Genomic DNA, 25,838 nt, shown 5'->3' with positions numbered 1-25,838 from the left:
CTTTTGTGTACGCAAGCATAGTAAAAGTCATTTGACCTGCCTTCAAGTGCATATCCATTGATTTCCAAAGTGCTGTCTCTGTGCATCGTAAAATCCTTAATAATCAATCCCAATATGAACAAAATATCCTGAATTAAAACAACTACTGTTTTAAACACATCCTAACACACCATTTCTTTCTAAATAACCCTTCTCCCAATAACATGAATCACAGTACAATAAATAAATAAATGCATCGAAACCCAGCGGATATGTCGTCTGTAATCCTGAGGTACAATGGCTACCAAGCCTACCCTAAATACAGTGTAATTTGCCACCGGATCCCCATGTCAGGCATTAACCATTTAGTTACATGACATTCAACATCAAGCATTCTATTCTACAGATGGCTTTCAGTAGAATTAATAACTATTTTAATACATTTTACTGGCGAAACAAATGAATGAACACTAAGGAAATATATTAGGCAAATTTGTTAATGTGATAATACGTAAAAAACATTCTCTGGTTTTTCCTTATGTTCACTAGTTTAAACGTCTATCTTGTAAGTCTTGCTGCGCCTCCTGCAAGCCCTGCGAAACCACACCCAGTAGAGAACAACCATGACGATCCAGTAGCATGTGTACGCTGCACAACCTGCGATAAGGAAGCGAGTTTCCATCGTCTTAGCGGGGGTCTGCCAGTTCTCCTGGCTCTCCTTGAAGATGGTGTAAAACAGCCCACCTAACAAGATGGCCGCCCACACCGACAACGGGAGGAGGGGGATGTAGTTGCCCACCATCTTGCGCCGGCCGGACGTTCCCCAGCTGCTTTTGTTCATGGTTAGAATGGCAAAGTATTTGGCGGGCAGCAGGCTGGTCATGTACAGGGCAGAGTAAAGAGACATGAAGACCATGGCCATGTCCCCACGAAGGATGCAGGCATAGGACGCCTTCACCAACCCAATCAGCTGGATACAGCAAAGGACCCAGAGGATGTCCCACAGGCTGCCTGTCCAAAACAGCTGAATGATGGTGGCGGTCACAAAGAAGGGGAAGACCCCGGAGACGATGGACTCGTAGGTCATCCAGAGGTGGTGCTTGTGCCACCACATCGCGTTAAAGAGCCACTCACGGAAGTAGGACTTGGTCCAGCGAGTTTGTTGGTTGAGCCAGCGTAGGAACTGGGCTGGTGTTTCCGTGTAACACTTTGAGCGAGCAGTGTATCTGAAAGAAGTTAATAGATTGAACATGAGCTCTTTTGGTTTTCGTAAACGGTTTATAATTCGTTTTGCTTTACTATAATGCTGTAAATACTGTCTGCAGTGACAATATAATATATACAAAGAAATGTGCCACTGCATGTAGTCCACTTATTAGTATGAGCATAGTTAGAAACTCAATTAGTAGCATAGTTACACACTGATTTATTAGCATAGATACACATCAATTGGTAGAATAGCTGCACACTCAGTTGGTAGAATAGCTACACACTCACTTAGTAGCATAGTTACACACAGATTTAGCAGTATAGTTACACACTCACTTAGTAGCATAGCCCATGCTTAGCATGCGATTGGTCAAGTGTCTGTCATCCCCAAATGTGCAGTGAGTTCCGAGGAATGTCTGATTATACCAGGACTCCAGAAACTGTTGAAGGAGGTCATTCCTATACAGACCTATAGAGAGAAAAGTTCCAGTAGAAACATCAAACTTCAGAGCATGTATTACAGTCTAGGGACAATATGTTTTCATGGCTAGGTATGTTTTAACACAAAACATTTGATAGTGTTTGCTTACCCAGCGGCCCACTGATGCAAGACACACAGTTGAAGAAGGACTGGCAGGATCTCTCGATGTTGAAAGCCATCCAGTAGCGAAGACTGCTCATGAAGCTGATGTAGGAGTCTTTGAGGTTGAGGATCATCACATCTCCCCCCACGGCCCCATACTTGTGGTTGCTCTCCAGAACCTTGCACAGCTCCACCGTAGCCAACGAGTCCAGCTTGGTGTCAGAGTCACAAACCTATTTGGAAGTCGATATCAAACAGTTTGGGTGTCACATGGTTTTCAATGTAATCAATGTAATATTATATTTAAAAATGTAGAAAACATGATTAACATTATTACAACACACAGTTATACCTGTACTTAAAACAGGTTAATTATAGTAACAAAGTTATACCTATACTATACACAGGCAAGCCATGTTTATTATAAATAATAATCATAAACATGATTATTTATGTAATACAGTTGTACCTATAACTATATTACATGATTATATCATTGTCACACAGTTATACCCGTACTATATAACATGATTATATGAGAATATATAACGCATGATTATAGTATTGTAACAGAGTTACACCTTTAGTTTATAATATGATAATATTATTGTAATAAATGTTGATGTCTATATACATGATTATATTAAAGCACACAGATATACCTGTACTATGCAACATGACCATCTGATTCTTATCATGTTTGTAACACACCAGACTATGTTTAATAGTCACACACCTGTATGTACCTGCATAGTTAAGACATGATTATATTATTAATATTAATATAACACACCTGTCCTGTATGTACCGGAATATGTCATACTACATAATAATACATAGTATTATTATAACTCACCTGTATGTAATCCACAGAGTCTCCCAGAGCCTTGAAGGCGGTGTACATGACCTCCCTCTTGCCGCCCCAGCGCTGCATGATACAGGCGCACCTCCTGCTGCTGATCAACTCCTCCACCTGCTTCCTCCCGGGGTCCTCGTAGCACACCTGGTCCCCCGCGCCCCCCGCGGTGGGGTCCCAGCTGTGGTAGTTGTTTTCCCACACGAAGCAGCCGGGGTCCTGGTCGGAAAACACCTCCCGGAACATGTCCATCATGTAGCAGTCGTCCTCCGAGTTGCCGTCCACCACCATGATGATGCGCAGCAGCTCGGGGGGGTACTGCAGCGCCCGGATGGACTGGAGGCACTCCCTGAGGTAGGCTGGGTCCTCCTGGTACGCGGACACGGTGAAGCCGATGGTCTTGGTGTAGCTGCAGGGCTCAGTGCGCGCCTTCATCCTCCGGTGCTCTATGAAGGCGAAGAGGCTCTGGACCAGGACGTGGAGGGCCAGCAGCAGGCCGTAAAAGCCGAAGGAGATGATGCCGTAGGGAGAGGTGACGAGCTGGAAGCCCTTCACGTAGGCCCAGATCATCACCCCCAGCACAGCCAGGGCGAAGAGGAAGGTGAGGCAGGCCCGCACCAGGGAGCCCAGGTTTCGGAGCAACGGCTTTAGTTCCATGGTCTTCTGCACCTTGAGGACGAAGAGACGTTAGGCTGCTCTGAGACTCTGAGCCTCACCGCACGGGGGTTTATTACAGTTTTACTGTCTCTCAGTCGCTTTATATGTAAGTGAACAACAGCTTTGGCACAGATTCCCGTCATCCAGAATTATCTAAGAAATGTGTATAAATGCAGAAATAAAAATATTTCTGCTTTGTTTCTAAGAATAAAAATGATCAACTTCTCTAGAAGTTTAACAAAACTCAAGCAAGCAAGACAAAACAGTTTAAAATACAGGGGAACTTGTTTAGAACATCCCTTTACCCTTTGTGTGAAAAAATAAAGAATCAAAATATAAATAATTGGTTATTATGAATGTTGGGCATACCTGGCTTCAGTCAGTGTGGCATCCAGTTTCTGTCGGTTCATGTGTGTGAGGAGGTCTTGGCTTTATAGTAGCTGGAATAGCCTACTCTCATGTGGGGCCATTGGTTTTTTTCTTTTTTTCCAAGCAGGAGATCGTCAATTACGCGCGCGCCCATTGACTCAGTTGTGCGTCAGGACAAAAGGCGGTGGTTTTAGTGATTGCAGACAAATCCGTGCTTCCCAGCCATATGTGATGTGTTTTCCTTTTAACTGTAGTACTACTTGCCAAAATGAAAGGCTGTGAACAAATAAATCCTTTGTTATTTTTTGCTGGTTTGGCTGCTTTCAAGGATTCCGTAATTTTAAGCAAAGAGAATTTCCTACTGGGACATAAACTGATTGCCTACCTTTTCCTACTTTTATAATATTCATAATAATAATAATAATAATAATAGCATTAATGACAATACAAAACATATGCAGACCAAAGGGGAAAGTTAGTTAGTTATATATTGGACGCCTCAGCGAAGCCCTGCGCTCAATTTATCGCTCTTTTAGATTGTGTTGTTGTATTGTGCTGCGCGTTTATGTGCATAAGTTCGGTCAACTCTGACCTCACAGTAGCGCTCCCTCTCATATGGATTACAAAATGTATGTACTTATCACACAATTTACTTATTTGGTGTGAAAGACTTTAATGTAGAAATGTTCTTAAATTGTACGTTAATAGGCCTACTGCTTAATTTGTGTACGCATCTGAAGGCCAACGTCTTATTTGCTATGCCAATTTATTACAATTTAGAATAGATAGTTAGATGTTAGATCATTTGTTCATATTTGTCTAATTGTTCATTGCAAGTGCTAATCAGTAAACCTCAACATTATAACAAATGTGTAGGATATGTACAAAGCCTAGTATAAGTACTAATTATAGGGAATTGTTTTTGAACTATTGTTAACAGCCCACTAATCACGAAATAACAATGCAAATATTTCTGATTTGATTCATCATTGATGTATCTTATTCTGATTTATCATTACAATTTGTTAACGGCTTGTAGGTAATTTAAAGTAATAATGAAGCCATCCTGAAACAGCATTTTTTGGGGGGATTGAGCAAGGCTTTTGTGTCACATAACGAAGTTGAATAATCACAAACAAATAGGCTCAGACTTCAGTGGCAACGGAAAAATAAACGAGACTAATATATAGGTCTACTGTAGAATGTCGCCCTCTCCTGGTGGTTTTGGTTGTGCTGCCGAAAACTCGACTAGGATGTTGCCATTTGACTGACATTTCAAGCGAAATCCACATGGCTTGCCTGTGTATGTCTCGTCTGAAATAATACAAATACTAATACTAATAATACTAACCCACCTTCCACCAAACAAATTAACAACTCTAAAGATCATTTGAGTTAATATCACAGTTTTCATTTTGCAATAATGACGACAACGAAACGGGGGACTATTCGTGATTTCGCGCCGCACCCTTCAGCCACAAGAGGAGCTGCCAGGGCTGATCAGCATGCCCCGCGTCAGGGACTCAAATAGAGGTCCCCGACTGACCGCTTGGCCTGCATCGTTCTGCACGGGTAGAATGATGTCATGGCCTGTGGTATATATAATAGATATATAAGTGGGGCTGAAGGTCATGGATAACTAGGCTACTACATTATAATTAGACTACATTAGTACACGGGACAGGGTCAGGCTTTTGGACAGTCAGATATGCGACTGTTATCGCGGTAAACGTCAGGTCAACTGTTCCCTACGAACATAAGAACGATAATTATGGTAAATACAAATCGCTTGTTTTTATGCGATCATACACGTTTTGTTAATATTATTCTTAACGTAGTTAATATTATTCTTAACGTTTTTAACGTAGTATAAAAAACTAATTAAATATATGCTTCGATATGAGAGCTATTGATAAACCAGGGGAGGGAGCCATTCTTCACTTTTCATCAGCATGGATCACATTGTTTTGCCGCTCTAAAAACAGTAACAATGGTGGCCTACTGAGATGCTGTAATGAATTTCGTATTTTTGCAGTCAAATATTTACTGAAAAAAACATTAATGAATTAAAATATTATGGAAAATAAATGTCTTTTAAATAATCAACACTTTCTTTCAAAGTTGAAGCTGTTATACATTTTAATTTATATTCAGGAATGAAGTAGACAATGATACAATGATAGCACCAAGCGGTTTGAATGCACAGTTTACTTCATGGACGTTGCCCAGTCACACGTCCACCACTGAGCCTTGCTGTTTAGCCCGACGCCATGGTCTCCTGAATCCAGGAGACGTAGTTGCAGACCTTGGTGTAAACTCCAGGCTTCTTCCTGAGAGCACAGCCATGCCCCCAAGACACCACGCCCTGGAGCTCTCCGTCACACACCATGGGACCCCCAGAGTCACCCTGAGGGGGACAACAGAGTGTGAGGGGGAGGAGGGAGTGATAGAGGGGGAGATGAGAGTGTGAGAGGGGAGACTGCATGAATCAAAATGCTTCCTTATAGGAGTCACTTGTTTTCTTCCTTGCTGATTAAGGGAGTTTTTTTCTTACCCTTTTCGTGGCTTGGGTCAAGGGGGTGTATAAATATTTGGCCTGTTAAGCCCTTTGAGACTGTAATGGTGATTAAGGGCTATACAAATAAAATTGAATTTAATTGAACGTGATGGGGCTGTGTGTCTATGTTTGGTTAATTTATTACCTGACAGGAGTCTTTGCCTCCTTCCAGGAAACCAGCACATATCATGTTTTCGGTGATCTGAAAAGGATAGGCGTTGAAGCAGGTATCGTCACTCAGAAGAGGGGCTTCCAAGCACTGCAATTCATGGGGATACCTCGCTGGAACAGAAAAAACACGCTTTTATACACCATGAGAACAAAAAACAATCGCAATGTATCACCATATCATCAAGTGAATTTAGCAGACCCTTTGATTCAAAGTGACTCAGTGAATTCGACAGTGATTAAAGAGAAGATAGGGGTTAGGTACCTTGCTCAAGGGTTCCAGACATTGGGGTCTGAGCCCAGAACAGATATTTTGGCTGGAAGGCATGCCCCCTTACCACACAGACAGACATTCCTCGTTCAGCTGTTATTACTCAGATCTTTCTCACAGCCTGTCATCCTGTCAGACCCATGCATCAACACCACACACATGCAGACACACATTGCAGGACATAACTCACAGCCCTCATTGCTGGGGCGTAGACTCCCCCAACCAGAGATGTGACACACTGTCCCGTCAACGCCACAGGCCTTGGGGAGGGCGGCCGGGCGTACATAGCTGTTGAGGGTAGCTGGCTGGCTCAGTTTGATCAGCATGATATCGCTGTCCTGTGTTCGGGAGCTGTAGTCTGGGTGGCGGATGAACCGGGCAGACATGATGTACTGTTCCGTTCCTTCAGACGCCCAAAGGTTGTGCTCTCCCAGGCGGATTTCAACGTTCGACCTGAGTGAGAGTTTAATACACATCGCGTTTCCAAAGGCCTTGCGCTAATTGCAGTTATTCACAAGTGATGGATAACAAACTATGGTAGCATGCAAATGTTTTAGTGTTTAATATGCAAGGAGGAACATCCCACTTTGGTTTGCAGTGCGCAGCAGACAGCACCCACTCACTGGACAGCAGTGTGCCGCCGCACGAGTTGTAGCCGGACCAGAGAGACACTTGATATGGCACAGAGTTCCTTGGGCACTCATATCCTCCGACTATCTTGTCATCATACTCAGAGGCAACTATAGGTATATGAAAAGGTAACATTGAGGAAAATGAGAGAAAGCAATCAATATCAAATCAATACAAGTAATACATCAAAATGATTAAAGAAGACGGCATTTCCTAACCAATATTTGATATGTTTTAGTTCATACCAGTTGTTAGAACACCTGCCCCTCCAAACACCGCCATAAGAAGGAAAAGACACATGATTCCTGTTGGTCAGCAGAACTACCTTGAGTAGGCTTACTACAATGCTCTGTACTACTGTGTGTCAAGTCTGCATTTCTGATCCCCTTATCTACTCTCTCTCAAGGTCCTTTATCCACAACATGTGTTGCCTTCCCCAGGACTCAATATATTCAATGTAAACAAGGTACAATGATCTTTTTAAGGTTTCTAGGGTGTATATGTTGTAAAGACAAACCCTTTCATAAATTATTTAGTTAGGTTAGGTTAGGTTAAACGTTATTGTGCTCATGGGGAAATTTGTCTTGGGCACAGTGCATCATTGCATTCATAGAAACATACTTCACAGAGTGTAGGCCTACAACAGAACAAAAACAAACTAACATTTTAACATCGACAACATGGAGCTTAATAGGCTGTTCAAGTCAAATTGCACTTTGCTGTATTGCATAGAAATGTACAGTATAGGGATAAAGTGCAAGTGTTAATATTGTATTTGTATTGCACATTTCCTTTTGCACTAGAACTTGTGGATAAAGTGGTATGTGCTAAAGTGCCAACCCTTTTTATTGCACATTATTTTATTGCACATTGTTCATCAGCTTAATGGAGGCTGGGATAAATGATAATTTAAGTCGGTTAGATTTACCTAATGGCACACAGAAGTCTTCTCCCTGATGGCATGGTTTAATTTTCAGCTGTTGGGAGTCGGAAATTATTTTCCTAACTGCCTGCTCATTAAGGCTCTGTAAAGGCTCGTATTCTTTCCTCCCTACGATTTTCATTGCTGTTTTGTGCATGCCGGCCAGTTTGCTTTTTAGCTTAACGGTTAGGTTGCCAAACCATGAGGTGATCCAATATCTAATGATGCCCTCTACAATGGCACGGTACAAAATCATTGTGATGTGGCTGCTCATGCTCTTTCACATATGGACGTACAACCGTGAAAGCAGCTAGCCTCTGCTGCAGTCTATTGCACAGGTTTTCGATATGTCTTCCAGCAGAGAAGATTATCAATATGGACCCCTAAATACTTACATATAATGATACTTAGGTGATTTCCTGATTTTTGATGACCACTGGCTCATGGTCAGTCACTTGCCTAGGGTCCAAAACCATCTTGTGTGTTTTGGTCACATTTAGAATAAGATGGTTGGTGTCACAACACTTTATAAATAGGTCTATCTCATCCTGGTACACAGAGGGGTCCATATCCTTGTGTAGAAGGCTCAGGAGCACGGTATCATCTGCAAATTTCACCATATAATTGTTAGGGTGCACAGTCCCACAATCATTAGTGTACAATGTAAACAGTGTTGGTGATACAACGCAACCCTGTGGGACTCCTGACTCCTGTTTGGTGTTCTATTGACCTTCACTTGCTGTGTTCTATTAGTTAAAATTGTATAAATCCATCTGATCAAGCTGGTGTTTACACTCATGTCTTTAAGCTGTCACAGCCCGGCTCAGGGGAATGACAAGGAGGAGACCACACATGGATTTAGTTCAACAAAAATAGTTTATTCAACCAACTAAAGGTAAACTAAGGTAAAGTGATGTATGTCAATCAGTAATCAGTAAAAAGTGCTGTGTGTGGATGAGTGGAGAATGTAATGTATGTGCAAAGCAAACCCAAAAACCTAAACAAACCATACGTCAAAGGAGAGAGAGACCAAGTGGCTGACTCCTACAGTTTATATAGCTGAGGAGCTCAGCCCGCATGTGTGTTAGTCATTACACTGATCACCCAATCAGGAGGTGCCAGAGGGCTGTCACAAAGCTTCTACTGATTATTTTATTTTATAATTTTCTATTCTTGTTCTGGTTGTGTTTTGTGATTGATTTGCATTATTGGTCACATATTTTTGGCCTGTAAACTCCATTACTTCCTTATTTTTTAGGTTCACAACTAGTTCACTTGTGTTTGAGACATGCCGGCAGTGCCGGAATTTCAAAACAGCAGTCTTGCAACAACAAAAAATCACATGCACACACTTACCCTCATAGTTATAATAACCAACTATCTATCTGGAAATATATATATATAACCTTTATTTGTATAGCACTTTTCGAAACAGGATTATATATATATACTTCGATATACAATATTGTTTTCTAACAGAAAATGACCAACTATGAGGGTATACATTATTTGAGAAATAATAATCAGTTTCTTCTTTGCTCCTTCATAGTAAAATCAGAGAATTTGAATTGTATCTACATGGTTTAATCATTTTCTGCCAACACATTGTTTTTCAGGAACAATGTGCGTGTAGCTGAACACTGTGATGCTGTGTCATGGTTACAAGCACTCAGGTGTTCTGAGAGGCTTCCGACGTGAGCCACGGTGTTTATCAGCACCAGACAGGCAAACATTTAAATAGAAGGTTAAGTTTAACCAAACCCTATGATTATGCACTTAGGGTTAAAATATAACACATTCCCATCGCGCACAGGCAAGTCCTCAGCTGCGTGTTAATGCATTACACATGCCTGGAAAACACTACACCAGAAAACATATCATGCATAACAAAATATGTGATGCTTCTATTCTCTCTGTTTTGTATCATGACACCAACAGATTAAATATTATATCGGCAACAGATTTGTATTGTATCCGATTTGTTCCCTGTTCTCATTTTACTTTCAGATTAATTCTTTATTTGGTGTTTGTTGTTGTTTGTTGTTCACATTTGGTACAGAGGAAACATATGTGATAAAAGATACATAAGAGATGCATAACATATACATAAGAAATACATAATATATGCATAAGAGATACATGATATAGATAAGAGATGCCTAAGAGATACATAAGATACGTAGGATACATATGAGATACATAAGAGATACATAATATACATAAGAGATACATAAGATATATAAAAGATACATAAGAGCTATATAAGAGATACATATGAGATACGTAACATATACTTAAGAGATACATAAGATAGATAAAAGATACATAAGAGATATATAAGGTAAATAAGAGATATAAAACACCTGAAAACTCAAATAAACAAACAATAAACAAAGGCAGAAGAACCCCATGAATGTTGAACTAGGTAAGTGGAGGGCCATTTCGGCGCTGATGATTGGGGATAATCTCTTTTTGTTTGTTTGATGGTTGGAAGATAACATATAATGCACTTTATTTATCCCAGACATTGGAGCAATATGGGTTCGGCAGCAAAGGTATTTAACTGTTAAATAAGTATTATAACACTTAAGTATAATATGTATATGACGTTTAATACATATAATATGTACATACGTATGTTAAAGCTTCCAAAAAAGATAAAAAAAAATAAACTATATATTTCAGGGCAGCTGGGAGTGAGATCCAGTGGTCATTTCTTCAAGACCACGAGACAACCAGATGTTGTCGGTGGATGACATCAATGTATAAAAATATACATCTTTGCTTAAACTGACGCAGTTGAGGATTTGTGGTCCACAGTACACAGCAAACACAATATACATTTCATACAATATTGATACACGTCCTTAAATACAAGATCAATATTCCTCGTTCATTTCACCAGCTGTGCCCCCTTTCCACATGCTTCCTGTTTTCCACATCCATTTTCAGAACTTCTCAAAATATAGACAGAGAGGGCACTGTGTCATTGTGTGTGTGTGCGTGAGCATGTGCTTGTGTGCATGTGTGTGTGTGTGTGTGTACGTGTAGGTTTGTGTGTGTGCATGTGCATACATTGGTGATGTGGTTGGAAGTAGGGACAAATATAAGGAAGTGGTTTTAGGTTAATGAGTGTACAGCATTTCCTTTGTGTGTGGTGTAATCCAGAGGAAACAAGAAAAGCCCCAGAGTAGTGGGGCAGAAGGGGGAAGCAGTTGGCAACCTTCTTTACTTAAAAAACAAAATTCCTGACCCCTCCACACCCCATGACACCCCTCCACACCCTCCTTAATCCTGCATCCCCTATGACACAGGAGCCCCACTTCCAGTCAGCACCACAACAAGATCAACAAACCTCAGAGGACTTGAACACACACATGTGGTTCCCCAGCTCGTCAGCTCTTTTTCCTATTGACAATGTTCATTATTAACACACTTCTTTTATTTTGGGAATTGAAGAAAGATGTTGTGAATACAACAAAAAAGTTTGAGCTCAGGGTTTTCTTTTCACTTAAGAGCTTTAAAATGACGGAGTAAATTACTATGTCCCGATGTACCATGTCATTAGTTTTTCACTGCCCTAGATATAGGCATACATTTTACTGAAGTCTTTTGTGCCCTTGCCCCACCCCACCAACAAATGTATTGAATAATAAAATACACCCCCAACTCTTTCAATCAAGAGCTTCCAACAAAACCACCCACCCCTAAAAAAGTTAAATTCCCCTTAACCACACCAGTTGCTCAACACACCTAAATTGGTATTTGCGCTGCACACACATAATTACATGTTTGGTTGGCATATCAAGAACCATGCCAAACCTTGGTCTGTAAAGGCTTCCCTCAAACTATAGCCTTGGGATAACTATTAATATCCATTCCAGACACAAGCAACACACTTTGATTGAACGTTTTGGTGAAAACATTTTTTCAAAGACACCATTTTATAAAACTGGGAACACCAAGATCCAATTCTAACAAGAAAAACAGAGCAAAAGCAAACATAATGCTAATTGTTTAGCTTGTCTTAAGACAGAACAAAGTCTGAGAGCAAGCTCAAACACACCACAGAAGGAGACATTAGCTGCTTTTGTCATATGGTTCTCTTCCAGTTGACATAGTTGAGTTAAGTCCATTCAACAATTTAATATTTATACACTCAGGAGGCAATGCAAGCAATCATACATCCTCCCACTCACATGGATAAGGGTGTTGTTGGATGAGAGGGCTACAGATGTGCTACACACACACTCTCTTCCCCCGTACTCTCATTTTTCTAAAGCACACACACAAATCCAGACACAATCATGCAAACACACACCAACAGGCATGCATGTTCACACGCACACACTCACAAACACACACCCACGCACGCAATCACCCACACACACAAACACGCATGGATGCACACACATACACACACACATACACAAGCACGCATGCACACACACACACACACACACACACACACACACACACACACACACACACACACACACACACACACACACACTCACACACACACACACACACACACACAGACTCGCCTCCCCCTCACATCTGGCCTATTGGCAGGGTACAGGAGTCCCTGAGTGCCTTGCATATTAGTTTTGGACCGACTTTAGGGAAGGGCAGATTCTAACAGTTTACAGCATGAGGACCTGATCAGGTTACGCTATTGTGTCTTGGTATGCAAGCACAAGATTCTATGGTCTGATTCTATGGTTATAAGAAATTACTAGAATGCTGTATATTCATTTTTGGGGAAAGTCCCAAAATGTTTTGTTGTTAGTCAACTTTGAATGGGATTCAGTTTTGTGATGCATGAATCATATCTTTGCATACGGTCAGAGTCCTACAAGATATATCCGGTAGGCCTACAATCTTGTTAACTTTAGCCAGATATTTCCACAGAGCACTTGGAGGCACACTGCGGTCTTCTACAGATGTAAGCAGATGTTTTATGAAGGAATGAGAAACACGTGGGAGGTACATGGATTCGATCAGTCGGGGTAGGGCTTCCTTTCCCTTCTCTCTTCATCATGTCAAGTTGATGATCAATCCCTTGAGGAAACATCCCCCCACCTTCGTGACTCCATCTTGACCATATTATATTCTCATGTTCTCTTACCATTGTGTTCACCAACTGTTCAAACATTTCTGAAATCTTTCTAAAGCACCTCAGACATTTGAGCTTTAACACTGAATACATGCACTGGAGTCTGAGTGTTCATAGGTGAATTTTTATTATTTCTAATGATATGATTGGACAATGATTGCAGCCGATAATATAGAAAGCAATATTTAATTGTCTAGTTTAATACAAATACACTATTTTGCATTTGCAAAGTTTTATTTTTCTGAAATTTTTGTTTATTTCACAACAATTCTCTGCAGGGCATAGAAAATTAAAAAATTCTGACTAGTGTTGGACAGATGTCACTGCTATAATAACACACATTAGTACTATAGTTCTGGATGAAACCTGATTGCCTTTGTGTGCAGGTCTACTTTAGAGACAACAGCTCAGTGGACAGTGTCAGCAAGGGAGTGGCCATCCCTGTTGGCAGCCCTAAATTAGTGACAGATGTTGTGACTCTCACTTACTTTGAATTACAGTGGAGCCAGGGGATGTTAAAATGCGTATGGCCCAAGGTTGAGTCAAAACAGTCAACCCAAAACCATCTCGTTCAACCTCAACATGGGCTCAAGCCACCCACAGGGGACCCGCTGGCTTCTGGGACACTGCAATTGTTAGTCTTTTCAGCCTGCATCTCCTTAATCCCTCGTTATTTTGATAGGTAACCTGTAGAAACACTTAAAAAAAACGTATGAGTTAAGTTTATCTAAGGTTTAGTTTATAGTGTAGACTGTAGTTTTTATAGTATCTTCAAATTACTATTTTTTTCAATGAATGTTTGATTCCTCAGGAATGGCCGGCCTTAATGTGGCTCGTTTTTAAGATTTGGGGCTACAAATGAAATACAATTATTTGTAATTGTTCGTATTATCCATTGATGTAGGAGGCTATAGTACCGCCCCGGGGAGAAGGGTTGACGTCACAAAGTTTCTAAGAGCGAGAAGAAGCTGGTGCCTCGCAGCATTCATCCTCTAGAGTTGGACTCAGACAGTTGTCTTGCTCGTCGCTACTTCACACCAGAAACAATAGAATAAGGTAAGTGAGATCAACGATATACAGTGTGCATCATACAAAAGTAACAACGGATGACAGCTGTCATCCGTCAAGAAAAATAGTTTGCCATGCCAACTAAAAGAGAAGAAAGGGTCTATATTTAGTAAATGCCTGGTAGCCGCTCTCCAGCCATAGAAATAACATTTTTGTTTTGCTCGTTAGTCAACAATTGTATGAACGTAAACGTCAATATATTTACTATAGATCTACTTGAAAAGTGTTATCTAACAATTCGCATTGTCAAATTAAGATTTACATCTATAAGTTTAACATTACATTTAAATGTACCTTTTCTCAAAAGATCCTTTCTCAAATCTATATGCAGGCTTCTATTTAAACAAGACTCCATGTCCTATTTTATTTCGACTGTGTACAATAACTCCCTGTGTGTACAATAACTCCCTGTTTCATAAAGAGATAACAGTAAAAATGTGTTTGTAGGCTAAAATTCTAATGTTTTCATATCGTAGGTATATTTCAGTAATGAATACATAATTGTATTCATTGACAAAATTGTCATTGTCCTGTAAATTATCCGTCAATTGTCCCAACATTTCGCAGGCTCATTTGAAAGTTATGGAAGACCGTCACAGCCATCTGCTGGTCAATGTTATAACATGACGAAAGGATAAATGGATAAATTGACCAATTGAGAAATTAACATTTTTGTTGAATGTGCTATTGCAGGTCTGAAGACAATGATGGACATCATTAGCACTACACCTTTCTATCACAGCAATGTCACAGACCTTTCTGGGCGAAACGGTTCTTTTGAAGAAGAGTATGAAGACGAGGATGATCATGCTGAGCTCAGGCGCTCCCTTAACATCATGTCGATTATTGTTTACTGCCTGGCCTTTGTTCTTGGGGTGCTGGGAAATGGAGTGGTCATCTGGGTCACTGGATTTAAAATGAAGAAAACGGTCAACACAATTTGGTTCTTAAACCTGGCTGTGGCTGACTTCCTCTTCACAGCATTCTTACCACTGAGTGTGACGTACACAGCCATGGATTTTCACTGGCCGTTCGGCAAATTCATGTGCAAACTCAACAGCACTGTCGGCTTCCTCAACATGTTTGCCAGTGTGTACATTCTGGTGGTGATCAGCATTGACCGATGCGTGTCTGTGGTGTGGCCCGTTTGGGCTCAGAACCACCGAAGCGTTCGCAAGGCCTCCTGCGTGAGCCTGGGCGTCTGGGTGCTGGCATTGTTCCTCAGCTCTCCGTACTTCATCTTCAGAGACACCGGAGCATCTTTCCATGATGAGGATATTATCAACTGCTTCAGTAACTTTGCTCTTTCTGATGATTACGAAACCCCCGCCGTGATCCAGCTCCGCCAGTTTCGCCACCAGGCGATGACCATCACTCGGTTCCTCCTCGGGTTTGTGGTGCCCTTCACCATTGTTGTGTCCTGCTATGCGATCATAATCCATCGCCTTCGGAGGAACCGCTCCCTGGCAAGGTCAGGGCGACCATTTAAAATAATAGCGGCTGTGATCACAGCATTCTTCCTGTGCTGGGCTCCATACCACATCATGGCTCTGATAGAGCTGGTTAACCATGTAGCTGCAGAGTTCAGTGAAACTTTGGACCATGTGACCACTATTGGGGTCCCAATCGCCACCAGTCTGGCGTTCCTAAACAGCTGCCTGAACCCCTTGCTGTATGTGTTCATGGGCCAGGACTTTAAGGAGAAGATCCGCAGGTCCATCTTGAAGGTGCTAGAAAGTGCCTTTCAGGAAGAGCATTCACGATCCAACACATACACAAACTCAGGCTTCACGAGTCGCAGCAAAGATAGGTCCTTCTCTGATGCTGAAGTATAGGATAGTTGACATTTACAAACTATTTCAGATTATAACAGCAAGACTGCTTCATAAAGCTGTAAGTAGCTTTCTATAAATTATTAACATGAACCAGCCGCAGAGTAGACAAACAAATAGTACTGTTATGAATAGATAATGCTGTTTATGTATCTATATGCTATATGAATCTACATTTACCATACCAACATGTGTACACACACACACACACACACACACACACACACACACACACACACACACACACACACACACACACACACACACACACACACACACACACACACACATACCTACCTACAAACATACATGCAGAAGTATTTTGATATGCATATATTGGTTTACATATTATATACATTGTTTTTGTTACTGTTAGGAACATTGACAGAAACGTTATTCATTGTGTTATAAAGCTTTCATAAAATTGTTGATCTTTTTATGTTTTCCATTTTTTTGATGATTGTGAATATTTGCCTAAATTTGTATTATTGTTGATTTTGTTGATTTTAGAAAAATGAGTGTGTGTATATATATATATGAATGTCATTGCATGCCATTCAGAACAGCCCCCTTACAGAAAATATGTATATAGCCTACTTCACATTTATTCTTTAAAAAAAAAAATTACTTGTGTTTAATTAGGTCCGTTTTAGTCCTTGATCAGTAATAAAACATAAATATATTTCTGAAATATTTTTGTGAGTGTTATACTGTGTGTGTGTGTGTGTGTGTGTGTGTGTGTGTGTGTGTGTGTGTGTGTGTGTGTGTGTGTGTGTGTGTGTGTGTGTGAGATGGAAGAGTTGTTTATGTTGGGGGCCTAAATTATGGAAAGCCAACGGGGCCATACTTTCCCAAGCATTTGGCATTTAAAAGCATTATTCCGGTACCCACCACACGTTTATAAACGCTGCCAGGAAATGTTCAGTAGGCTACATTAAATTGAACTGCTGTGGCTGTGGGACTGGCAAAAAAAACCATTGTCTATAGAAACTTAGTATTGGGATAATGCTTAGTGTTTTTTCCCGGCTTGAGAGAAAGTGATATGGAAATGCATCGGTCCACATTCCATACGACACAGAAACTGGAACCTGAGCTCTTGAGGCAATGTTTTTCTTCCCTAAACCGTGCACCCGGTTTCACCAAAAATTAGATGAAACGGTCTAGTGGTCAAAAAAGTAGAAAGAAAAGAAGCATAACACTGAGGAAAAGCTATTCTCCTGATTCGTTTCTGATTTTCTGATTTTCTAGCTGATTTTCCCTTTCCAGTATATACTGGAAAGGGAAAATCAGCATTTTAAAGTGTGCCTCGGTGAGCATATTCTGGACCAGAGCATAGGTCGAGAGGGACCCTGTGCTGACTCACAGGGGGATATTTATACTGCATACAAGATAAGACAGTGATACAACCACTAGAAGTTTACTCCTGGTAAATTAATTAACCTCAAAGAGTCGTGATTGTATATTTCCATATTCATCCTATAAGCTCTGCCGATGTGCAACATGATAAAAAAAAAAAAAAACGTTCGCTATACTACTCGAAGCAGTAGGAATAAAATATTAGATGGTAAAATGCGGGTTCGGAGTCGACATGTGTTGGTATAACGTTAGAAATGGTTAATGAGTGGTTACGTATGTTAACGACTTGATGGGTGCGCAGGCGCACTTCCAGCCATGTCCGTGAAGTCCGTTCTTAATGGTTTAACCCAAGGTAGTTTTTAGTTTCTCCCATTTGTGTTGACTTTCCATGATCCCTCATACCACCATCTTGGATTATGCTTATAACAGAACCAAACGTCTCGACCACAGTGGATAATCGACAAAAGTGGATTACCGCCTTATCTTTATGACGATCTGGACGACTTCGGGAAAAGTTGTTCAGCCCTCTGCCGGGTAGGTCATGTTTTCACAACATAACGAGGTGTTGGACGATGGATAAGCAATCGTGTCGTCAGGGTAAAACGACTTAAACTATAACTGGTTTTCAATTTGCTAGCAAGAACATCGTTGTAGTTCTGTATCTTTGTCTGCTACAGGGGGCATTAATTAATGCTTCCCGTTTGCAGAGCTATTTGATGTATCCAATGGTAGAGCTAACTGTAGCGCAGCCAATTGCGTACACACAATTCAGTAGTGGTTCATGGTAGAAGACACCCATGGTGGTTCGCTATTTCGGACATATTTATATTTATTTACGAGCCTCTGCATTTGTATTGTCTCACGATCAAGTCAAATGGTTAAAACCGAAGGGATGTAACGAACGTGCTTTCTATTTCATGACCCGGACGTCTGAAACAAAGTAGGTTATAACACTTGTACACAATTTATTTTAAAGTAAATATGAATTTCATGTTCCTCCGATAATTGCTTCTTGGATACCTTAATGAATGTACAGAATAACGAATGTTCTTCAGCGTCTGCTTACTGCAGAATTCGCTTTGACAAGAAATCCAGTGCCCTAAAGTTACGCTACGTAAACGATGTAATAATAATGATTAAAGTTGAACAGCCGTTATGACAATCGCGGTATTGAACAAATTAATTTCCCTCAACGGGTCATTGTAATGCCCAAATGATGCGTATATCCTTATGCGAGGGTGCCTGGGTCATTCGTTTCTCTTTTGGTGGCATGGCTAGTGATGGCCCTGGTTGTGTAGAACACATGGATGTGATATAAAAACATGGACGTATACGGGATGCCCTGTCCAAAATGGCAGCACATTCGTTTAAATGACAATTTAAAGGCTGCATCCGAAATTGCATCTAGCACATTGCATCTTGAATCTAGCACACTAGACGAGACTAGCAGGCTATGTCCAATATCGTATTTACAGACGCAATGTGTTACATTTAAACTAGGTTGTCGATTACAATTACCTGAACATCTGTTTTCAATTCTGAAATAGTGATTTCAGTGAATATCCTTTATTTAAATAATGTATAATTTGGCCTTCAACTTTGCTCCGAATTGATATTCGATTTAGTTCTGAAAAAATGTAAAAGATTCGGATGTTATTTGTCATATATATATATATATATATATATATATATAAATAATGTATTACGTATGCTATAAGAACGAGTAATTGAGTGGTTCATTGTGCCCACACAAGAGGGCGCATCAAACTGGCTGACCATAGAAGGCTGACCATACACGGTATGATACACTTGCAAAATTGCAAACGTACATTTTATTAAATGAAATTAAAAACTAAAAAAAAAAAAAAAAAACTAAACTAAATGAAATAATCAATTTTGTGTGAGTTAAAACATTCCAACCAATTTACTTTTATTCAAGATATTACATTTGTGCTCTACAAGTTGGTAGCCATTGTGGAAATAAATTCCTTGCACATTCATTTACAGTAGGTGGTTAGGCAGTGGGCACTACATCAAATTAGTCTTTCACAAATCCAAACTAATGTTTATAGTTTGAGATCTGACATGATATTTAAAAAATCTACAACATGAAGAATATTTCATTACGTGCACAAAATGCTTTCTGTAGTAAGCTTGACTGAGTATAATTTTCAGTATATATATATGTATGTATATATCTGCATTACAAAAGAATTGCAATCGTAAAAAAATATTATATATATATTATATATAAATATTATATATATATATATATATATATATATATATATATATATAATATTTTTTATCGTAAAAAATATTATATATATATATATAATTTACTTTACTTACTTATAATAATACTTATAATATTTACGATTGCAATTATTTTGTAATGCAGAAATCATTTACTCAAGCACACGTTTGCACCCCTAGTAGGCCTACCCATGAACCCATGAATAATATCAATATAAAGTAATCTGCAGCGGCCAAATGACTAGCCCTTTGAAAAGCAGACGCCGATATGTTTGTGTTTAAGCAGACCTGTGGGGTATACTACGAACCTCAATTAGTGGGTTAGCGAGTTATGTTTCTCTCAAAGCCTGGGTTAGCTGTGACACGAAAGTCTCTTCTCTCGTAGCGTCGCTGTATCACTATGGTAACTCCGGACATATGCGGACTCCGGACTATGGTAACTCCGGCCATATTGAGCCGTACTCGTCTCGCAGTACTCCTCCGTTGGGGTACTGAGACGCCTGAAAGGGTGCCGGCAAGTTCAATCTACACACGCCGTCCATTGATTGACCCCGCCCTACCATAAGGGCACTGGTGGCGGTGGAAACGCAAGCCATACCTGAGCTGGGCTATACCACACCCTCACTACAGGGCTGAGGCGTGCTGGGTCCGAAGTGTACCCGCCGGTGGAAATGCGCCATTATGCTGTCAACCAAACCTGGTCGAGAGCAGGTTATCAGCTAAGTCTATCGGGTTAGATCGGCGTGCGCAACTTCCTAGCCCCTCCTTTGACAATGTCGTAACCATTTGTGGGTGTTGCATCTTTGTCAATCCAGGTTTTCCCAAGAAAGCCTGGGTATGTTCAGCGAGGTTCGTAGTATACCCCACAAGTTAAACAATATTTGTATGCATGCTGGCAAATGGAATACTTCAGCGATTCTTATCGCTGCAGCCCGTGCCACCACCTTTTTTGAACCTACACTGAAAGTAGTATTGAATAGGTTAGTACACATTTATAAAAGTTGTTGGGAGCCATATAGACATACCAGGTGAGCATTTATCAATCAATCGGCTTCTTCAGAAATAAAACAATGTCCTACAATATTAGGGTGTTTCCTGCAGTAAAAAGGCTGAGGCAGCCCACCTAATGTTTTCTTGACTTTGCACAAGCCTTCTAGGAGAAATCGTGCAAAATTAATTTGCATTTATTGCTGAAATTTGGTCATACCACCAGCAGCAGGTAGCAGTGGAAGACAAAGACTGCAGCACTACCTTTTGAGAGCTGGTTCTGGCTTGTGTGAAAAAGTTATCGTATCGCCCTGTTTATAATTGCTAAGTCTAAAGCAGCATTTATCAGGCTGAAATATTCATAAAGTTACTTAATGCTTGTGGTAATAGCCAAGGTACTGTATGTCTTTTGTGAAACTTAAAGGTTTCTTCTTACTGAATAATTACAATTGTTCGCTGGCCAACACAGGATTAGCAGTTAAAGGACAATTCCGGTATTTTGAAGATTGAGCCCCCTTTCTGGTTTGTCTAGGATGAAATAGAGTGGTTGACACCGAAATTTTGACCATTGGCCTTGTCTCGGTTATTTGGCTCATTTAGAATCGCCCCTTCAATTCAGCCATTCTGAATCGCATGCTTCAGAATGGCTGGCTATGGGCATTCACAAACCTGTCCTTAAAACAACCCGAAACGTTAGTTTTCATGTGCAATTCACAGAGTGGTTAGTGGTGTTCATTGATGTTCCAAATCAAGTATTGTAGCGAAATTTAGCAATTCTTTTGCCATTTTGTAAATCCATTGATTTCTGTTGGAAGACTCATTGCTCGTTGACCAGAAATGGAAGTCGGGGCTGGTTGTAGTCAAGCCCTACAGTTGTACGGAGAACCGAGCGGCAACAAAAGACTACAACCAAACGTAAACAGCCCCATTTTAGTTTCCGGTTCTGATCCGGTTTCCGTTTCCATGGGATTTACAAAATGCCAAATACAACATGGCAGAAACTGTATTTTGCTACGATACTTGATTTGGAACATCAACGAACACCACTAACCACTCGGTGAGATGCATGTTTCTGAAAACAAACGTTTAGGGTTGTTTTAAGGACAGGTTTGCAATTCTAAATGAGCCAAATACCTGAGACAGGACCAATAGTCAAAATTTCAGTGTCAACCACTCTATTTCATCCTAGGCAAACCACAAAGGGCGCTCAATGTGCTAAATACTGGAATTGTCCTTTAAGGGATTGTAACTCAATGTGCAATTTTGGAATTTTTGTTGGTGATTCTCGGACACTTTGTGATTCCTCAGGAGAGTTGAAGTAATGTCATATCCTAAATAGACAAAAAATAAACCATAACCTAGACTAATTTATTAATGAATGAATCCATGGCTCCATACTGCCTTCTGCCTTGGTTCAACGGTTCAGGTTGGTGGGGGTGCGGCAATGCTGGAGATTAAGCACGTATACCAATCCAGTATTGTTAAATGCCGCAGCCTACCTGAATATTGCTGCAGACCACGTGCATCCCTTCGTGGCCACAGTATACCCATCTCTTGAAGGTTACTTCCAGCAAGATAATGTGCAATGTCACCATAACAATAATAAGCTGAACGGGATTATGGCCCATTTAATTTATTATTATTATTCATTGGATTCTAAAGTTGGCAACCCTAACCAATGTGTAGCTACAAATCTTCTACTGCGTGATGGAATTATGTAAACTCCAAAAATCTGTAAGGAATTTTTCCAGCATCTTGTTCCAGCATCATGACACAAATACTGTGCAGTTCTGGGGGGAAAGTGGGTTCTATGTTCTACCAAGTATTATAAAGGTTTTCTTAATGATATACTGGCAACAGAGTGTAGGTCTGTCATGTTTTCCCAGATTTCTGGAGCAAGTCCCCTATCTAGAACAGGGCATGCCTAGGATGCTTTATCTTGAATCTATGGAGTAAATTCTAGACGGTTAGGCTCAAGGAGAAAAACAGGATTCGACAATGAGTCTGGCCTGAAAAATCGTATTTGACTTGGCAAAAACTTAGTGGAGGACACACCTAACATGTATTTTATTAGATTGGTTAGTAGAATCCTAATATTCTTCTCTTTTTTTCTCTCAGATCCTGTCCTATCACAATGGAATGGAGGGCCAAACATGAAGATTGGAATTAAACTTTTTCAACCTTCCATTTTTGATTGTAGTCGCTGATGACTCGTTCCAAAATATTGAACCACTGCATTGTAATTTCCTCATTCAAACAAACGTTTGTTTGACCTGGAAGAAGAGTCAATTTTACTCATGGATTGATAAATATGCCATCAGCACATGGACAACATCATAATGTCATGATGGAGGATAAATCATTGGAGAGTGCTGCCATTACACAGACTGTTGCCGAATCAAATGCCTTCATCTGTACTGAGTGTGGTGGAGGTTTCAAGAAATACTATAAGATCTTGGCCCATATGGCCCTTCATGGACCTTTGGAGTCCTTTCTTTCCTCCCCTGGCTCATCAAAAGTAACTGAATTCCCTAACGAGTATGTGCTCCAGGAAAATGGTACACTGACAATGATAAATGGCAGCCAATCAGCAAATGTACCTTCCCCTACTCTATCGTTAGCTTCACACTTGCATCCCTCGGCTTGTAAAGATGCAGCTGGAGCCAACCCTACAACTTCATCTTTGCGTCCCTCTCCTTGCAAAGATGTTGTTGGATCCAAGCCTTCCACAGCATCTTTGCATCTCTCTTCTTGTAACGATGCAGCTGGAGCCAAGCCTACAGCAGCATCTTTGCGTCCCTCTCCTTGCAAAGATGTTGTTGGACCCAAGCATTCAACAGCATCTATGCATCTCTCTTCTTGTAAAGATGCTGGACCAGTCCAGAACACAGGAAGAGGCTTTGAGTGTACCTTGTGCTTTCAGATCTTTTGGAGTAGAGAGGAATTGAGGAAACACTTGCCTGACCATGCACATGAACGATTTTACTGCTGTGGGCTTTGCGGTAAGCGTTTCCTTACACTTGATTCATTAAATGTACATCGCAAAGAAAATCACATTCCTCCCAAAGCTAGACTATACTGTAAAGTTGAGAATCAAGGGCATAAAAATGAGAAAACCTACCCTTGTAAAAAGTGTGGTTCCGTCTTTTTCTGGTTTACAGATTTTCAGACACACTCTCTCTACCATTGCAACGGTCTTAAAGAAGTAAAAAAGCACTGTAAGAATCTTGAAGAGTCCCATGAAATGGGTAAACTAAATGGCACATCTTCTGATTTCAAAGCATTGGCTAGTTCTCCAGAAGTTACTGATAATGCCAGTGATTGTCAGTCATACCAATGTGGTTTATGTGGGGACCGTTTCAATAAATTGGTAGCTCTGAAAGAGCATCATCTCATCCATCAAACCCAGGAAGAAATTGATCAGTTGCACCAAGAAGCTCAGATATCTTTCAGTAGGTCAGTGCGTACAACCAATACTATGCAAGAAAGAGGTGCACCTGTTGGATCTAGCAACAGGAGTAGCAGTGTCCCAGCCAGACTTTATCCGTGTAAACAATGCAACAGGGTTTTCAATCACTCTAGTAGTTTATCGCGCCACATGAGGTCCCATAAAAAGACAATGCATAAATGTCCTTTTTGCAAAAAACTGTTTCCCCAGCACTGTGATGTTGCAAAGCATATAGACATGTATCACCAACCTGGATTAGAAAAGCAATCTGGATTGAAACCAATGACTCATGGTTCTAGGCAAACTGCAAAAAAATCTAGATGTATTGGAAAATACAAATGTGAGGACTGCGGAAAGAAATTTGGTCTTATAAGTGTCTACCAAAGGCACCTACGATACCACAAGAAAGAACCAACTGAAAACCCTAATTTAAGTTTCAATAATTCCCCTTCATTGGAGCTGCACATTAAAAGTAGAATAATGGCTGGTGTGCCGCAAACAGTCCAGGAAAAGAATAATGCAGACATTGGAAACAATCATCAATCAAGTTATACTAAAAATGATCTTTATGAATGTAATGAGTGCCAACAGACATTTTCAAACTTGCAAATTTTCCTTACGCACCAGAATTCCCACAGCTTTAAGAACTGTGAGTAGCTGCTGTTTGGAACAATTCTTTTCTGGTTTTGATATCTCAGTAATACAAATGTGTGATACTGCCAAAAATGTAATCCTCAGGGCCTTTGGTCGAAATGCTTTATGCAAGACTTCAATGAGTCTATAATTGTTTATGGGTGACCCTTTGTCTGAATCATGTACTGAACCATGCATTAATACCCAGAAACTTGTTCTGAATAATGGGAAGGTGTATAGAAAATATATTGTCATGATATGTATTAAAACAATTGGGAGCGTAATTTGGAAATATGTATTCAATATTTAATCATATCTGTGGACTACCATTGTTTGAAACAACTGATTCTGTAATGTTTTTTTTAATTGAATACATGTTCTGTATGACCCTTATGTAATCATTGTCCCATTAAATGATTCTTAACCATTTATAAAAGTTTCATTTTTTTTTTTGGAATGGTAAAAATGAATTGCATACACTGGTGCCATCTCTCTGGGGGGGGGGGGGGGGGGGGGGGGGTTTGCTCGCTTTAAAGCCAGCAAACTGCGCTGCACGATAGAAAGCTGTACTGCTTAGCCCCCCACCACCTTCCTGCCCATCTCTCTCCCCCACCCATCATTAAAGCATCGCTGGTAACAACCCTGACATACCAATGGTTGGCAGAGATTGAAAGGTTGAATAGTCAGGTTGGCACATCAAGGCACATCAAGGCCATACAAGAAGAGGCAATACGTGCATTGTAATGCCCAAAACATGAACCTTGCCTTTCAAGATGCCGTTTCAAAAGTTAACATATGCCGAGATGCGATTAACACAGTCAAAGAGCTTACCAATACAATCAGAGAGTAACCAAAGAGACTGGCATGGCTTGATTTCCGTAAGCCTGCAGGTGGGAACAATTTGCGCCCGCTTTGCCCCACCCACTGGATGTTGCGAG

The 25,838-nt window shown here is 40.5% G+C and overlaps 4 protein-coding genes across 4 annotated transcripts; 2 read left to right on the top strand and 2 right to left on the bottom strand.

Annotated features, from left to right (window-relative positions):
* Positions 1–529: 529 nt before the first annotated feature.
* Positions 530–3,284, bottom strand: has1 (hyaluronan synthase 1; the record flags this gene model as incomplete). The annotated part of the gene is made up of 4 exons (XM_084471724.1): positions 530–1,205; positions 1,525–1,657; positions 1,779–2,004; positions 2,628–3,284. The coding sequence occupies 4 exons, from the start codon at positions 3,282–3,284 to the stop codon at positions 530–532; spliced, it is 1,692 nt and encodes a 563-aa protein (XP_084327850.1).
* A 2,626-nt stretch (positions 3,285–5,910) lies between these two features.
* LOC311351228 (trypsin-like) lies at positions 5,911–7,579 on the bottom strand (the record flags this gene model as incomplete). Its single annotated transcript, XM_084471330.1, has 5 exons — positions 5,911–6,060; positions 6,356–6,492; positions 6,840–7,102; positions 7,236–7,389; positions 7,540–7,579. 5 exons carry the CDS (start codon positions 7,577–7,579, stop codon positions 5,911–5,913), a joined length of 744 nt encoding a protein of 247 aa, XP_084327456.1.
* Positions 7,580–14,299: 6,720 nt separating this feature from the next.
* fpr1 (formyl peptide receptor 1) lies at positions 14,300–16,240 on the top strand. Its single transcript, XM_084471390.1, has 2 exons — positions 14,300–14,376; positions 15,082–16,240. The coding sequence occupies exon 2, from the start codon at positions 15,093–15,095 to the stop codon at positions 16,221–16,223; it is 1,131 nt and encodes a 376-aa protein (XP_084327516.1). The 5' UTR covers positions 14,300–14,376; positions 15,082–15,092; the 3' UTR covers positions 16,224–16,240.
* A 1,744-nt stretch (positions 16,241–17,984) lies between these two features.
* Positions 17,985–25,336, top strand: LOC311352130 (zinc finger protein 532). Its single transcript, XM_084472339.1, has 2 exons — positions 17,985–18,110; positions 22,938–25,336. The coding sequence occupies exon 2, from the start codon at positions 23,131–23,133 to the stop codon at positions 24,922–24,924; it is 1,794 nt and encodes a 597-aa protein (XP_084328465.1). The 5' UTR covers positions 17,985–18,110; positions 22,938–23,130; the 3' UTR covers positions 24,925–25,336.
* The last annotated feature ends 502 nt before the right edge of the window (positions 25,337–25,838 follow it).

The sequence above is a fragment of the Micromesistius poutassou genome (assembly GCF_964030765.1).
Source record: "Micromesistius poutassou genome assembly, chromosome: 8".
In the NCBI taxonomy this organism is placed as follows: domain Eukaryota; kingdom Metazoa; phylum Chordata; class Actinopteri; order Gadiformes; family Gadidae; genus Micromesistius; species Micromesistius poutassou.
This window is presented reverse-complemented; position numbering and strand designations above follow the sequence as displayed.

Bases quoted from the DNA above. Each gene is read 5' to 3' on its own strand.
- fpr1 (XM_084471390.1), top strand. From the start codon at position 15,093: ATGATGGACATCATTAGCACTACACCTTTCTATCACAGCAATGTCACA.
- LOC311352130 (XM_084472339.1), top strand. From the start codon at position 23,131: ATGCCATCAGCACATGGACAACATCATAATGTCATGATGGAGGATAAA.